Source organism: Heterocephalus glaber, unplaced genomic scaffold (genome assembly GCF_053883595.1).
Source record: "Heterocephalus glaber isolate CG9 unplaced genomic scaffold, H.glaber_assembly_v1.0 deba00001757, whole genome shotgun sequence".
NCBI lineage: Eukaryota > Metazoa > Chordata > Mammalia > Rodentia > Bathyergidae > Heterocephalus > Heterocephalus glaber.
This window is the reverse complement of record NW_028258454.1, coordinates 2,061,660-2,079,471: the sequence shown is the minus strand read 5'-3', so window position 1 is coordinate 2,079,471 and position 17,812 is coordinate 2,061,660. Positions and strand designations below refer to the sequence as shown.

The 17,812-nt window shown below is 34.4% G+C and overlaps 1 protein-coding gene and 1 pseudogene across 3 annotated transcripts in view; one reads left to right on the top strand and one right to left on the bottom strand.

The window, feature by feature from the left end:
- Nucleotides 1-17,812, top strand: part of Scamp1 (secretory carrier membrane protein 1) — an 87,522-nt gene that overhangs the window by 42,880 nt on the left and 26,830 nt on the right. For all 3 annotated transcript variants that reach the window (XM_004870191.4, XM_021248544.2, XM_021248545.1), the window contains 2 exons: nt 2,374-2,502; nt 9,647-9,806. In XM_004870191.4, the coding sequence (XP_004870248.1) occupies nt 2,374-2,502; nt 9,647-9,806 (289 nt within the window). The remainder of the gene's footprint in view (nt 1-2,373; nt 2,503-9,646; nt 9,807-17,812) is intronic.
- LOC147821233 (putative G protein-coupled receptor 160) lies at nt 4,305-7,283 on the bottom strand (annotated as a pseudogene).

Sequence of the window (17,812 nt, the reverse complement as noted above, 5' to 3'; positions counted from 1 at the left end):
AAATAGAAGTATCTATTCTAGCTGCAGGTCATTTTGTTTATGGATAAAACCCTGTCCTGTTTTCCTTTTCTGCCAAGGAGATCAGACAAGGCAAATTGCCTACTTGATACTCTCTAGCTTTTTGATCTTGACCAACTTGTGTAGTGTTTTGGTGGATTAGAACAGCCTTGGCCCCATCACAGAGAGGGGAAATGCAGATCTGATAATTGTGGTTCATTCTAAACCCAGGAAGCTTTGATTCTGTATTTGAGCTCTCTCTGGATCTGTTGAATCTTTCAGAACATTTGAATGTGTGTGCCCCTGTTTGACCCTTAACCTTATTTACTCAGATCAGTTTCAAATTATCTACCCCCGTCCTCAAAAACATGTTAAAAAATGTTTGTGGTGACCCTTGGAAGATCAATCGCATTTATGTTGTCAAAGATAAATCAGTCCTGAATTATTTGCTATGGAATCTATTCAGGCTATGACTACCGAGATTACTTCAAGAGAGTATTTTAGGAAAAGTTAGCAGTGTCTGGATAAGAAGGGACAAAAGGTGAAGGTAAGTCATTGTTAGGTTGCCTGGGATAGTTATGGACTAACAAAGTGATGCAGTACAGAGAATGGTTTCTTCCTTATCTTAGAATGTTCAGGTTTAGGCCCTTACCTGGACCATTTATTCTGGGTCATTTTCTTGTTTGCAGTACCAGAGACAGCATCTACAAAGGAAAAACTAAACATTTAAGATCAATGTTTCTGAAATATCTGTAGCTAAAATTTGCCTTATTTTCTTAGCATTGACTAATTCAAATTATTTCTATGAGAGATATTTTAATAAACGTAGTAATGAAGAGTGGGAAATTAAGAGTCACACAGGGGGGAAAAAAAGTAAAAAAGAAGGGTAAGGATTTAGCTTAGTGGTGCTGCGCCTGCCTCCAAAACACGAGGTCCTGAGTTCAATCCCTGGTACTGGGAAAAAAAAAGAAATTAAGAGTTAGACATTTTAGTACTTTTCACTTACTAACTCATATTTAATCCTCAGTACTGTCCTGTGAAAAGGTGGTTTACTTGTCATTCTCATGTTAACATATGAAGAACTTAGATTCTGAGAGGTTGTCTCTGACCACTCGCCACTTAGTGGCTCAGTCCTCTGGTTCCAGAGCTTGTGTTCTTCATTGCTGTTCTCTGCTGCTGCTCAAATACTCTTGAGACTGGTATGAAAATGTCTGAACTACATGAAATTTAGATAGTATAATAAATGTAACAAACAAGCTAGGTTGGGGAGAATCAGAACTAGGTCTTGCTTTTTTCCACTATGAAAAATTTCCTCAACTGGTTGTAGTTGCACACACCTGCCATCACAAAACTCAGGAGGCAGAGGCAAGGGGGTTCAAAAATTTGAGGTCACCCAGGGCTACATAGTGAGACCCTGTCTCCAAAACAAAATACAATAAACAAAAAAACACATATACACAAAAAAATTTCTGGTATAGAAAAACTATGTAAAACTGGGTTTCTGTAACTAAAACTGTTAGTTGTGATGTACAGAATTTAAAGTTAGAAAATGATCTTTAGTTTATATTATTACCCTCTATACTTACATTTTGATTTTTTTTTTTTGTACTGAGGATTGAACTCAGGACCTTGCACTTGCGAGGCAGGCGGTGGCACCACTGAGCTAAATCCTCGGCCCTACATTGTGATTTTTGCTTTATTTTTAATTTTCCACCTTATTTTCAATCTATTTCTTCATATAGACACATTTTCTTTCCTCACAGTCTGAATTTGTTTTTCTCTAGATTTTTGAAGGTGCTATAATTCCTTTACTTCTTTTTCATGAATATTTCACGTTCTTTGAATTTTATGGATTTCTTATATGTGTCTTTTGGGTATTATGTTTTTTCCCAGACTTTGAGATTTCCAAATTTGAGTCTTTGATGCCAGTTTAATCTTGTGTTCTTTGTGGAGTTAACAGAAGAAAAGTTGAGATTCAGATGCTGGTCATCCCTTTCTATACAGCAGAATTTTACTGAAAAATGTAAGATGCTGAGGATGATATTGAAGTTTAAAAACTGGATTGCCTTCTCATGACAGCCAGACACTTGTGACTTTGATACTCTTTTTTTTTGTTTGTTTCTGATTTCTCCCTTTTTTGGGTGATACCTAAATATGATGTAATATGACACTGAAAAATTACTATACCATCTGTTGTTTTCTAAAGTTATATTCCAAGAAAAAATTTAAAAATATGAAGCTTGATTTTCAAAGTTGTAGAGGTGTAGAGATAGTATTACATTTTAAAATAACATTTACTAAAACAATAGAATCATTATCACACAATGAAAGTAAGGATAGAATATATTTATGAGTAATTCTTCTTTTAATTTACAGGTAGAAAAAATAATTGGCCACCACTTCCTGAGAATTTTCCTGTGGGACCTTGTTTCTATCAGGACTTTTCTGTAGACATTCCTGTAGAATTCCAAAAGACAGTAAAGCTTATGTACTACTTGTGGATGTGTGAGTATAGAACAAATTATATTATTTATAGTTTATACTTTTGCTACTAAAATTTTCTTTGTTTTGAACTAATCTCTTAAGGCTAACATAGTAGTAAACTCATCTTCTTTTCCATAGATAGATATTAATGACCAAAGTTTTCAGAGTGAAGCATCATATTCAAAACCATACAACCATACTGTATGTGATGATGTAAATCTTTTCCTGAAGAAAACCTACATCTTGAGAACTGGCACTTTCTTGAGGAAAGGGCGGTATCTCTGGCATGTGGGAGATTTTGTAATGATACTTTTTCCTTGAAGAATGCTATACAGATATGAATAATCTGCTTTGAAAAACTTAGACATACTATTTTTGTGCAGAAGAAGACAATTTAAGTAAATTTAGACATTATGGTTATTTTTAAAATGAGACAGAAACTACTGTAATATTATAAAGTTAATTTTAAAAATAGCTCTGAGCACAGTTTACTTTTCATTTTCAAGTGATTGTGAATATTTTTATTTTTGAAAGTACTTGAGTAATGTAGGACATTTTATTGAATACAACATTAGAGCATACGTTTTTAGGCTGTGATGCTTACATTGCTTTGAGTATAATTATAGCACATAGAAGACTAAATTAAAATGTCAGGCTCTTAACAGTTTTGCTGAATGTACACAGACTTCCCACTTTATTTTTCATTTTATTCTATTTTGATGCCATTGTGTCAGTAGGGATAACAGCAGTTGTGCCTTCTTAACTGCACAATATTTGGGAAATGGAGAATTTGTAGGGTACATTCTGAATGAAGGAAATTTATATTTTTACTTTATGATTAGTGAGGCTTTCTTCTTCCCTCGAAAGAGATAATTTTCTTAAATTTTTTAGGAGCACTCCTCATATTCAGGGGAAGTTGTTTTGGAATTTGAGTAGTTCTTTCTGGATAGTATTTTTGTAACTTAGTTTCTTGTTGACAATTTATTCTTGATTTAATATCTTTTGCTGAATTTCCAGTGTGTCATATACACATATGTATCTCTGTGCATGTATGTGTGTGTGTGTATATATGTGTATTCAATAGTACATACTAACAACTTCATATCTTATTTAATATTTCTATGTATTTATACTTTCTGTTTATTTTTTAAACGGGCAGAAACTGGCCTAGTATTTTAGGCATGTTATTTGACTTAAAAATTGCTTTTCTTTGTGAAAGGACATAGGGGCTGGAAGAAAATTGTATGAGGAATTTAGTGAATATTGATTGAATAGGGGTTTATAGTTAATTTTAACCAAATGGTTAACCATTTTACTAATGCTGATGGTTTCAAAATAGAGCTCTTTTGTCTTAGAAATGTGCAGCTTTCTCAGTCTCTCAGAATAACATAGTTGAAAATAGTTTTCTATTCAAAATCCTATTGAGTTGGCAGATCTGTTAATTGGTATTAAAGAGGACTTAAGATTCTAGTTACATTTTGTTTTGAAGAAACATTAATTGGAACAAAGTATGATTTACTACCAGCTCAGTAATGTGCCTAAATTTTATAGAATATAGGCTGCTTTCATAAGTTGTTTTAGTATGCTATTTTTAAGGAGTTTCAACTTGTGCTTTCGTAGTGTAATAATGAGTTTAATGAAAGCTCACCATTTGTTGAAGGTTTACTTTGTGCCAGACGCAGTGCTAATCACTTTATATACGTTATCTTATTAAATGTTAACCACACTAAGAAGAAGTACTTTATTATCTGGTTTTATAGATATGTAAACTAAAGCTTAGAGAATTTGAGCCACTTGTTGGAGTTTACTCTAGAGCCCAGAGTCTAGACTTCCATGTTGTACCACCTACAAAGTGGAGAAGAAAGGAAGTAATTTATATTTTATAACAAATACCAGCTACATTCCCACAAGGATGAAGTCCCTTTTGTGGTAACCCGTGTATGCACCTCCCTTCCTGAACCAAGTTGTGGGGACTTAACTGTTCTTTCTGCCATCCTGAGCCATGCCACTGTCAGCATGTCCCTCAATGTATTTTACTCTGTGCAGTCTAAAAGAACCAATCAATGAAGACATGCTCTCATAGGTATCTAATCTAATCTAATCTTAAGCAATAATTTACCTTGAAATGAACTGAAGCAATTAGAAAATCCCTGTGAAATGAATCTCAACCTTTTTGTCGTGTACTTTTGGATTCAAAAAGGAAAAACAATTTGCTACATTAAAGACCATGTGGTGAAGAAAATAATATATTTGTTAAGTGTCTTTAACCCATAACAATAAAGATATTGTAGTAATGATTTCAAATGTAGGTCCATTAATACCAGATTGACTGTCTAGTAAAGTAAATTGAAATTTTATATCCAAGAGAGTTGTTTCAGTTGCAAATCATGGAAACAAACTGCTCTACAATTTCTTTAGTGTTTTATCTATTCTTTTTTTTTTTTGGTACTGGGGATCGAACTTAGGACCTTGCACTTGCAAGGCAGGCGTGGTGCCACTGAGCTAAATCCCTGGCCCTTCCTTTTTTTTTTAAAGAAAATAGTTTTTATTTTTTAAATATGATAAAATGTTTAAGTTCATATTTTAAAATTGGTGAAATCTCAGATTTATTTAATATTTTATATCTAGTGTTTTTAGGCAACAAAAACATCAGTATGGTCAAATGTTAACTCATTTCACTTTTGTATTAATAACAAACTTATTTATATAGTAGTCCTGAATAAGGACTTCTTGACATTATTTTGTTTTTAAAAGAAAATATTATTTAATTAAACTATCAAAGCCCTAATAGAATGCTGGAAAAGTATAAAAGGTTAAAGGGAAAAAGAGTTTCAGTTTAGTCTCAGTTTTTGGTTTGTCCTGAGTCACCTTCTTTCCTGTTTCTAAGATTATGATTTTTTAATTCTAATTGGTTTTGTTTTAAGATGGCAACATATTAACAAATTATTATTGTTATAGGCTTTTCAATTTGCCAAAAATTATGCATTGTAAGTGGAATGAAGGAGCATTTCCAGTTGACAAGTAGACCTATGCGTAATGAGGTATCTCGTAAATAAAGCTTGTGACAATTAAACCAACAAATGGTGGCAATGAGAAAACTATTGACAAAGTACAACCAGGGAGGGAATGTTCATCTCAATATATGCAGGAATCTGTACTTTAAGTAAAAGAATGAATACCTGAAGCAGTACAGATGGTAACCAGGTTCCAAGAAAACAGACAGTGAGCTTGGGCAAGAATATTCTTGACTAGAGAGGGATGAAGAAGGAAAATATAAGATAGTCTCAGATGAAGAGTAGGCATATATGCCCTTGTCCCCCACTTTAGGGAGAAAGCATTGTATCGTCTCTCCATTCATAGAAGGAGTTTTTGTTGGAAGTATGGAGTACATGTCTTTGATCTGTTGAGAAGTTTCTTTTCTACCTCTAGTCTCCTGATAGTTTTTACCATGAACAACTGTAGAATTTAGTCCAATACTCTTTCTCCAACTAGTGACAGGATCATATGGCTTTCTCCTTTCCTCTGTTAAAATGATGACTTTTGGGGGTGGATCCTCCAATGTTGAACCAACACTGCCATCCCTATAACAAAACCACTTTCTACATACTGCCAGATCTGACTTCCAATAGTTTGTTTTGTTAAACAAATTTCTATCTATGTTCATACATTTTTCTTCTATTATCTTTATCCAGTTTTAGGATTAGCACAATGTTGAGTTCCTAAAATGAGGGGAGAAGTGTTCCTTCTTTTTTCTGCTTTAAATGTTTGATATAATTTATCAGTTAAAATGTTTATGAGCCTGCTGTTGTCATATAAGTAGGTTTTCAAGCTAGGAATATACTTTCTTTAATAGGTGCTATTCATATTTTATATTTCCTCCAGAGTTAGTTTCATTAATTTGTCTTCCAAGTTACTTCTTAGAAGTTGTCAAATTTATTTCAAAACAGATTTTTGAAGTATGCTTTCTGTATCCTTTTAAATTCTGTAAAATCTGTGGTAATGTCTCCTAGATCTTAATATTGTAATTTTAAAAATGTATAACTGATATTGTGTAACAGGAAGAAAAGGTCTAAAAGAGCAGGGGAATTGGGAGGGGTAGGGGAAGGGAAAAAAGGGAAAGGAAAAAATATGAGAAGAGGAAAAAAATGGAAACAAGGTCTTTGCAAATATGGAAGGGTGGAGGGGGTGAAGGGAGGGCAAGGGAAGGGGAAAAATAATAAGAACCAAGAGACTCATGTAATGGTACAAGATCCCAATGATGAATGTAACTGTATTTTATACCTAAAATGTACCAATAAAGTTAATGGGGAAAAAAAATATAAGATAGTCTCATTCATATAGGAAGTTATTTGAATAGCCTGTACCAAGGTAATAACTTCTGACCAAGAGGTTATAAAAGCCATAAATAAAATCATCATCATGGAAAGGGACAGGCAGTAACTCTGAATGCTGACATAGGACATTGGTAAGAATAAATATTCTGTGCCTTCAGGCTTTGGTAGGTAGCTGATTCTCCCAAAACATAAGCAAGGACTGAAATCCAAATCAAAACATTGCAAGGAAATAAAATGACTTCTGACATTTAGATGAAAGCTTGGTGAGTTTAGAGAAATTCAGGCAATAATCTATACAAGATATTAAGAAGACTGGATAATCCAAAAAGCCATAAGTAAAGGAAATAATTTGAGCAAAGAGGCAGATATGGTATTTAGTAAACCTAATACCTAAAAGTACAAAATCCCTGAATAGGATATAATGGAAATGTTTACCAAAAATAAAAAATCAACAAATGCTAATGAAACACAGAAACATTACATAAAATTTTGATAGCTTGGGCCAGGGATTTAGCTCAGTGGTTTCGCCGCCTGCTGTGCAAGCACAAGAACCTGAGTTCGATCCCCGGTACCAAAAAAAATTTTGATAGCTGTTTTTTCTTCTCATTCCTAGTGTGAGAATATTTAATAATGTTTTTCCAAGTACGATCAAGAACAACAGACAAGTAGCATCTAGAGACTGATTTGTTTTTTTTTTTTTTTTTTTGGTACTGGGGACCGAACTCGGGTCCTTGCACTTGGCACAGCAGGAGGGGAAACCACTGAGCTAAATCCCTGGCCCTAGAGACTGATTTGTTTGATGTAACTGGTACCGAAAAGAGCAGTTGTCTAAAGAAAAAGGTTTCATATTTTTAGTTAAATTTCAGGAAGACCTGCTGAAAAATACATGATAAAACACTGCTTCACTTTATTTTGCAGTCTCTCCAGAGAGTCTTCCTAACCCACGATCCCCTAATTTATTTTGATTTTGCTGCCTTCAATTATGTCACTGTTGGTTCCTTGCATTTCATTTTGCTATACCAAAGTTATCCTTTGCTGGTGTGGGTTATCTCTGGGAGTTGAGTCACTGGTGCTCCGGGCTGCACCTTCCTCCAGAGTCTGCCAGCACAAACCACCTGGCCAGAGCTTGCGCCTTGCATCCCTTGCAGGGCCCCCACTCCGCCCAAGGCAAGGTCACCGTAAATGTTGTATCTATTCTTGGAGTCCACCAGCGTAGATTCATTGCTCCCTTGCATTGGACTGAAATTATCAACATAGATCATGGATTTTCACATTACCTGGCCTTTATGTTTTCTGAACTCTAAAAAGTGGACGCATTGTTCAGTAAGTAGTCCTAGACACATAAGTGCTCATTAGAATATAAGTAAATGGCTTATTGATGAAGGATATTGGTTAGTATGAAAACATTTAGAAAAAAATTAATAACATAACATTAAATTGATAGTTTTAACTGTATTTGGAAGAACTCGTTTAAACTTCAAAACATACATCTACGTATATGTTGTCTTTTTTTTTCTTTAAATGGATTAGGTTTATCTAACCTTTAAAATTATTCCTAGGAGGGTCGAAATTTAAAATGGAATTTTCTTAACATTAAAAACTATTCCTAAATTACTAAATTCATTTAATTATACAGAATTTAAATTTTGAATTTAAGGGTTGTTAAACCCTTACCACAACTACTTTTATTTTGAGGAAAAGGATTTTGAATAAATTTATTAGCAAGCTAACTTTCGTGAGAATTAAAAATTCTTAACAGGAACAGAGTTTTTGATATGTGATAAAAGGGAATGAAATTTTAAAACTGGAAGAGCTTCTTCATTTTTGTAAATGAAAAACTGAAGCTCACATAGCTTAAGTGATTGGCTTAACATGTTCATGATGGGGCCATAATTCCTGTGTCTTGCTGCCAGGTAGCTTGAACCGCCAGTGGTACATGCCTGACTGTCCCATAGGGCAGCTTTCTATTAATTTTGTTAGTAAAAGGACCAATAAAAGTGATTAGATTCAGTGGTACAAGCTGCCTGGTGGGACAGTCATACATTTTCATGAGTATTTCCTATAATAAATTTAGCTGGGGACTAAGGTTTTAAAGAATCATTTAAAAAGTTATTAATTATAATGGGTACCTGTGAATCATACTGTAGTTAGATGTTACTCTCAGAATTTTTGTTTTTGATCTATTAGGGAAAATCTTTATTAACAGCATAGGAAGAGTTTACCAAGACCCATTTGTGTTAATCAAAGGAACAGCTGCTGAAATGCATCGCATTGTATTATGTGCATGGGAAAGGAGTGTATTAATGATTTTAATTCTCTACCAAACTACAGGTTTTTTTTTTTCAGGACTTTAAAATTGGACAACTCCTGTGAGATGAATCACTGATCCTTTTAGATCGACTCTGTAATCCCTGGAAATTGCTACTCTTTGTATTTTGACTCTAGTTTTTTAGTTTGTGGCCCTGTTCTCTAAAAATACGCTTTTAAGTACAGTGTCTTTCTCCTCCCAGGTCCTAGTTATTAAGGCACTGCTTTTCATTTTGGGCAAATCACATTATTTCCTACTCAGAGAAGAAGCCCTAAAGGCAGTTCTCTTTTGATTAAGCTGTGTGATTGCCTTTTAGGAAGAGAGGACTAGTGAGGTTTTGGGCAGCTCTGCAAGACTTTCCTGTGTGTACTTGGTTTACAAATTAAATGTGTAAGAAACAGCAGTGTTTTTAATAATGCTAAATGGAAAGAAACATGGGGTAGAATATGTTTTTTCCTAGGAAATAGTTTTAATAAAGTGAATGTAAATGTTTCCTTTCTGTTTTTGTTTTCTGATTCCACAGTCCATGCTGTAACACTGTTTCTAAATATCTTCGGCTGCCTGGCTTGGTTTTTTGTTGATTCTTCAAGAGGGGTTGATTTTGGATTGAGCATCCTGTGGTTCGTGCTTTTCACACCTTGCTCATTTGTCTGTTGGTACAGACCACTTTACGGAGCCTTCAGGTACAATGTGTGTACTATAAAATTTCTCTTTAAAACCGGTTAATAAAGTTAATCTAGTTTCTTTACTTCAGAATTTCTTAGACTCTTTAAATGCTTGTTGTGCTCTTTGACTCTACCATGAAATCATTAGTTTCCTGTGGAGCCCCTTTTGGGATTATTGTTTTGAGAAATACATTTGCTTTAAGAAAAACATTTGAACTGGGCATGGTAGCATGTACCTAAATCCAAACTACTGAGCAGGAGACTAAGGCAGGAAGATCGCTTGAGCCCCACAGGTGTTCATGACCAACCTGGGCAACATAGTAAGACCCTCTCTAACCACAGCAACAACAATTAACAACAACAAAGGAAAACCTACCTAGATGTGCAAATGGATGAGGGGAAAATAGAAGAGAGAAGGGAACTTGGAGAAAAAAGTGCCAAACAACTGAAAAATAAATTACCGGTTAGAAATGAAGGGGCCTTTGGACAATATTCTTAGAATATATTGGAAAATGGGAGGTTGGTTGTCAAGGAATTGGGGAGAAGTTTCCCTGCGGATCTAAGTTGGAGAGGAATGATAAGGACCTATTTATTCCTTGTATGACCTAGGAAGAAAGTTACCGGTGCCCTTTCTTTTGTTATTTAAGGGTGCTTACAATGCTTTATTTTAATATGTAGGTTCTGCCTGCTTACTTCTATCATGTTGCCAATGTGTTATCTGTAATAATGCTAGAGAGTAGAAATATCTTTATGAAGCTTTTCTTTTAAAATGATCTTAAACGAGAGACTTTGGATTTTAAAACTTTTGTAACTTGTTTAGCTAAAATATACTATTAAAAGCCAGCTGTTTGCCTTTTATTACTTAAGTCACTTGTTTTTTTTTACCTTTCTTCAACAGTTGAAATAAAAATGTTTTGTGGAACACTTATCACATGTGGCATTGTCAGTCCCTAACTTATGTTCTTAGCTGCAGCTCAACCTCTTAGAGCCTACCACAGATGTATTACCTGGGTTTCACTGTGCAGAGCAGAACTGAAAATAATAATTTTTTTAATGGAGGAAGTTGAATTAAAGTACTTCCCATCATTAATGTTCTTCATTAGTGTGTAACTTTGGTCTTTCCTTTTACCGATATATTCACAGGACTTTGTATTTCCTACGATAATCCCATTATATAAATTTGAATGAGAACTATGTAAAGAAGTGTCATGTGCATTTGCTTTTAGAAACTTAAGTTTATTAGGTATCATAATTATACATGGGGCTTTTATTTTTGTCATTTCTGTATTTTTAAAAGAATGTAACTGTTCTTCATTTTGGCCTCCACAAATCACTGAACAGTGTATAAGTATGTCCACATAGTTGGTAATTATTAATGAGGGAGCACGGTTGTTGAAAAAGCATAAGTATTGGAAACTGACTGACAGGTGGCTTCTCCCACCTCAAAAGCCATGTGGTTCTGGTCAAATGTAATAAAACTTCTGAGAACCTCAATTTGTTAAATAAACTGGGGATAACATTTGCAGAGTTGCTACGAGGTTTAGGTATAATGGATGTGGAAGGTTTGCCATTCTAGATGATCCAGAATAGTAGCTGGAATTCATTTTTTATTTTTTGCTCTTAATTTTTATCATTTGCTTGTGGTAAGTAGATTGTGATTTGCCATACCTTATATTTTGCTTCTTTAGGTCCATTGTCTTCTTTTGCCCCTGTCTGAGCTAAGAGGAAATTATAGACTGAAGTGTTTATTGAATCTTAGGTGAAAATGAATCTTAGGTGAAATTGAACTTTAAAAAGTATAGTCTAGGGCTGGGGATTTAGCTCAGTGGTTCTGCCGTCTGCCTCACAAGCGCAAGGTCCTGAGTTCAATCCTCGGTACCTGCCCCCCTTAAGTCTAGTCTAATAATCTAGTTGTTTAATTGGAGTTTTTTGGTCTCTGTTTAGCAATGTAGCTACTGGTATATATAGATTTAAATTTGCCATCTTACTGTTTATACCTATTCACTATATAAAACTTATGTTTTGTATTTGTTTTCTTGCATCCTTTAGTTTAGTGAAGTATTAATCTATTTTTATGTATTTTATCATTTTCTCTTTCGCTTTAGTACAGATTTGTTGAGAATGAATTCTTTAGGTTTTGTTTGGCTGGAAACATTGTTGTTTGTGTTCATTTTTGAAGTTGATTTCAAAGGTTCAAGCTCTCTGTTACCAGTTAATTTCTTACAGCACTTTAAAAAAGCTGTTCCATTGTCTTCCATCTTTCATCATTATCATTTCAGTTGAGAAGTCATCCATAAGCCTTCATAATGTGCTTTGAAAACATCTTTTACCTAGGGCTATTTAAAGATTTTTTTTTGGGAACTGGGGATCGAACTCAGGTCCTTGCGCTTGTGCAGCAGGCGGTGAAACCACTGACTTAAATCCCTGGCCATATTTAAAGATTTGTTTGTTTGTTTGTTTGTTTTTGTTTTGTTTGTTTTTGATGTCAGAGATCGAACTCAGGTCCTTGTGCTTGTGCAGCAGGCAGTGAAACCACTGAGCTAAATCCCTGGCCCTATTTAAAGATTTTTAATGACTTTCTTTGTATTTATTCTACCTGGAGTTTGTAGAGCTTTAATTTATAGATTGATGGTTTTTGAACAGTTTGGAAAATACTTAGCATTATTTTTTCCATATTGCTTTGGTACCATAATATTCTCTTTTCATGTGAGCTTCAGTTCATGTAAGTTAGACATTTTCACTCTTCTACATGCCTTTTATACATTTTCCATTTTTTTTCTTCCAAGTTTCAGTTTGAATATTTTCTGTCAAACTGTCTTCCATTTCACTAATTGTCTTCTGTATTGTGTGGTCTGCAGTTAAATTCATGCATTGAATTCTTTTTTTTTCTTTTGCTTAAATTCTTTTATTGGTACATTTTAGGTATACAATACATTTATATTTATCATTGGGTGCTTGTACCTTTACATGATGTATCTTGGTTCTTATTTTTTCCCCATTCCCTGTGCTTCCTTCACCCCCTGCACCCTTCCCTATTTACAAAGTCTTTGTTTCCATTTTTTCCTTTTCTCGTAATTTTTCCTTTCCCCTTCCCCTCCCACTTTCCCTCCCCCTTTGGACCTTTTCTTCCTATTTCAAATGATCAGTTATTCATTTTAATCATTTTAATCCTTATTTACACTTTCAATTTCTCACACTAGAGATACTATTCAGTATTTACACGTGTGTCCTATTTATTCATGCATTGAATTCTTAATTTCAGTAGTTTCTTTCAATTGTACAATATGTGCTTGATTTTTTTAGTCTATTCTCTAGCAAAATTCTCTTATTAATGTCTTTGAATACACCCTTCAGGATCTAAATCATTCTGTGGGGCTGTTTATACTGTCTTTTTTTTTTGGACTTGGTTTTTAATTATATGTTGCTGTTTTTTAGCATATTTAACACATCTTAATTAGATTTGAAAACTTATGAGTAAAAAATATAGAGGCTTCTGATGATGTTCTGTTGTTGGGAGGGGGCATGATTGTTCACCTGTTTCTTTGTTGTCTGCTAGCAGGCAAAAATCAAGACTAAACTGAGTCAAGACCAAGTGACAGTTTTAATTTCTATCTCTATAACAATTTCCACCAGCAGTATCTATGGGTTCCAGTTTCTCTGCATCCTTACTAACCCTTTTTAGTTTTGTCTTTTTGCTATGGCCATTTTAGTAGGTGTGCAGTAGAGTCTTACTTCAGTTTCAGTTTGCATTTCTCTATTACTGGTGATGTTGAGCACCTTTTGCTTATTAGCCGTATGTATCATCTGGTGAAATGTCTGTTCAGGCTTTTCAATTTTTAGATTAGGTTATTGATTTCTTACTATTAAGTTCATATTCTATTATATTGCCTGAAATTGTTATATATTTGTGATGCAGATCTTTTTTATGTTTTGCAGATATTGTCTCTTAGTTTGTGACTTCTTAGTGGTGCCCTAGAAAATACAAAAGCTTTGAATTTAATGTAGTCTAATTTATTTTTTTTAATGTTTTGTCCTGTTAATGTCATGTCAAGAACAGTTTGCATAAGCTAAGATCAGTAGATTTTCTATTTTGAGATAGGGTCTTGCTGCATTGCCCCGGGCTTAAGTAAGCCTGCTTCCAGAGTGGCTGGGACTATAACCATGCACCACAGAACCCTGCTAAGATTTTCTTCTAGAAGTTAAAACTTAGTTGTATCTCCTATATTTAGGCTGGCAGTCCATTTTGAGTTAATTTTTATTTGTTGTTTGTAAGAGTTAATTTGGGGTTTTTTTTGTTTGTTTAGTTTTGTTTTTTTGAGACAGAGTCTTGCTATGTAGTTCAGACTGTCCTGGAACTCATTATATAGCCTTGGTCTGCCTGCCTTGAACTCACTGAGATCCTCCTGCCTCAGCCTCCCAAGTGCTCAGATTATAGGCATGCACCATCATGCCCAGCTATAAGAGTTAATTTGTATATAATATGTGTAAGAGTTTAAATTCATCTTTTTGCTGTGGATATCTGAATATCCCAACACTATTAAAAAGACAATCTTAAAAAGTTACCTTTGCACTTTCATTGAGAATCACTTGCTCATATATGTATGGGCCTATTTCTGGACTTCTTTATTGGATCAGTGAGACACATTTGTTGAAAAATCCATTAGTCATAAATGTAGGGAGTTAATTTCATATTCACTTCTCATCCATTGAACTATATGGCTATCCTTAGAGTAAAATCCTCTTCTTGATTAATGTTGCTTGGTAAGTTAGTTTCCAACTTTTTTTGCTTTCATTACTTGTTTTGGCAACTCAAGGACCTTTTCATTTTATTTAAATTTTAGAATCAACCCTGTTTGTTCCTTTAAAACAATTAAAGAATCCTGCTGTGATTTTGATTAGGTTTGAATAAAATTTGTAGTTCAGTTTGGGAAGAGTAGATATCAATTTCTCTCAGCAGGGTTCTTCAGTTTCACTTGTGTAAATCATACTTATTTTGCTAAGTTTATTCCTAAGTATTTTATCTTTCTGATGTTACTTCTTTTTATTTTTTTTGATGACGATGTTATTTCAAGTGGAATTATTTTCTTGATTTCCTCTGGATTGTTTGTTGCTAGTAGTAAGGAATACAGTTGTCTTTGGTACACTGATCTTTGTAATCCTAGTAGTTTATTTTTGTGTGTTTGGGAATGCATGCTCAGGTTCACTGTGGTTATATAGATGGCATCTGGAAATAAAGTTTTGCTTATTCATTCCAAAATGGTTATTTTAAATCTTCTTTTTGTTGTATAAAGCTACAATTTCTAGAATAATGAGAATAGAAGCGGAGGGCCAGAGATTTAGCTCAGTGGTTCTGCTGCCTGCCTTCCAAGTGCAAGATCCCAAGTTCGATCCCCAGTACCAAAAAAAAAAAAAAGAAAAAGAAATGGAATGACATTCATACCTTATTCCTGATATTAGGGGGCGGAATTCATCATTAACTGTTAGCTGTAGATGCCTTTTATTGGTTTTAGGAACATCCCTTCCATTTCCAATTTGAGAAAAAATTTCTTTGTCATGAGTGATGTTGGATTTTTCCAGACACTTTCTGTGTCTGTTGAGATGATCATATGATTTTTGTTCCTTTTAATATTAATATGGTCAGATACATTAATTGACTTCTGTATTAAACTGACTTTTCATTTTTCCGTACATTCCACTTGGTCATGTGAGTCCCTTCTAGCCACTGCAGCAAAAGTAGTGATTTCACTGACATGCCTGATCTTGCTTGAAACACCATGCCAGGAGAGTTGTGGGATTGGATCCAGTCTGTAGATTTAGGTCCTTAAATTCTGGGAGAGTTAATTGTATCATTTCTTTGATTATTCATTTATTCCTTTCTGTTTTCTTTCTACTCATTTAAAAAAATAAAACTCCTGTAAATAAGATATTGAAACTTTTGTCTAAAATCTGGTGTTGTTATTTTTTTCTTGTATTTCCAATCCTTTTGGGTTTTTTTCTCTATTTTGTAGGACATTTCCTGAATTTAAATTTTTCTAAACTTTAGAATGACATCAGTCTTTTTAATAGCTGTCTTGAAAACTGGAAGACAATAGAACAGTGCTTTCAAATTGAAGAAAATGTAACTTCTAACCTAAATTCAATACTCCAACTGTCAAATTAAGTGTAAGGGTAGGAACTGAAAATCAAGATTTCAAAAAGTGTATCTTTTTCTTAGGAAATTACTAGAGTAGATGATGATGTCTGCCAGAATGAGAGACTATACCAAGAGGAAGGAGCACATAGGATCCAGAAAATAGGAGCAGTAATCTAGCAAAGAAGTCCGCTTTGTTTCCGGGAAAATGTTGATGGGTGGTCTCAAGATGGCAGTGGGTGACTAGTCCAGGGCCTCAGGAGTTCAGATGTGAGCAGGTCAGAAAGTTTTAAGAGAAGCAGCTTCAAGAAGATAACATTGGTATAATTCTTAATTAATTTGAATGTGTTAAGAGAAGTCTATACAAATTAAGGAGAGATTAGCAGTAACTTACTGATAGGTATATGTAAACAATAACAACCAAAGACAATTTAGTTGCTAACTATAGGGAAGTTTAAATGGTTATGCAGGATAGGGGAAACCTAGTTTTATACCCTTCAAGTCTAAGCTGTGAATAAGTCATAGTAATAATTTGCATAGTTATAATAAAATGAGCAGTACTACTATCTAAAATCATATTGCTTAGACTGTTGGGAAGATGGGGGAAATGGAAGTGGGGGAGAATGTAAAGGGAAGAAGCCAAAGCCTTATTTTCTAGAATAGCAAGTCACTAATTAATGTTCAAAAATCAAGAAGAAGCGTTAAAAGCATTCCACACAAAGAGGTGGAGGTGAGTTCCAACACAACCAGCTAAGAGTTGAAAAATGGTTGTATCTGGAGAATGGCAGTTGTAGTGGAAGAGTTGTGAGGAGACTTGGAAAGCTTTTGTTTTTCAAAATCACAGTGTGGAATTGACTTTTTCAACTCTTGCACACACAAGTTTAAATTACAAAGAATAAAACTTTTTAAAATATGGACTGAAAAACTGGGTGTTCTTTGGGTGTGGGCAGGACCTTTGGCCTTCCATAAGTAGGGTAGTATGGTGAGACCACCTCATTGTGTGTTCCCTGAGTGGTTCCATCTTGTATCTTGGAATTCCTTATTTGCCTCAAAAACAAAATTTTCAGATTGATGTTTTCTGTTCTCCCACATGAAATTCATTTAGCTGTTGGTATTCTCAGGGTTGAATACCAAGGCAGGAGACCAGGCCTCACCTTTCATTTGTTAAACCTTTCACAGCCTGAATGCTCACTTAATTTTCCTGTCTGTAGTATAATACTCTTCAGCTGGTTCTTGTGCCCTGGTTTCAGAATCCCTTTTGATTCTATTTCCTAGAAAGTCTTGGTTGTAGAGTTGCTTTGCCTGTCCAAAGGGTGAGGGAAGGATACAGAGGTCAAATTGCTTTCCAGGGTTTTTAGACTTATTGTTCTTAACCCTGCCGGTCATGGTGATACAGAGGTTGTGTGTGTTTCTGTCTAGGTTTTGAGTTTTTTTAAGGTTCAGGGACTTTAAAAAACTGCTTGTTTCTTCATTTTCTTCATTGCTTTCTTGGGTTTCAGTTTTTTCTTTGTTGTTGAATCTGTTACTGATGTGCTTATTCAGTTCCTTTGCAGTTTACAAAATTTTGTTACCATCATCTTCCTTTTTCTTCTTTTTCCCTGTGGTTGGTTGGTCTTGTTTGTTTGTTTGTTTTTTTAGTAGTTCTGGGGCTGGAACCCAGGGCCTTGTGTCCCCTGTGCTTTTATACTTAAAGGACAGAAACAAAAGTATTTACTGTCATTTTTGTCATACTTGGAGAGGAAGTAGAAGTAAATTTGTATGTTAAATCTGTGATGTTGAATTCTTCAGCGCTCTCTTTTAAAATAGATACCCTAGATGCATATTTGTAGAAAAGTATTTGAAATTTTCTCTTTTATAAGAACAATACCCTATGTATTATCCAGAAAACAGCGTA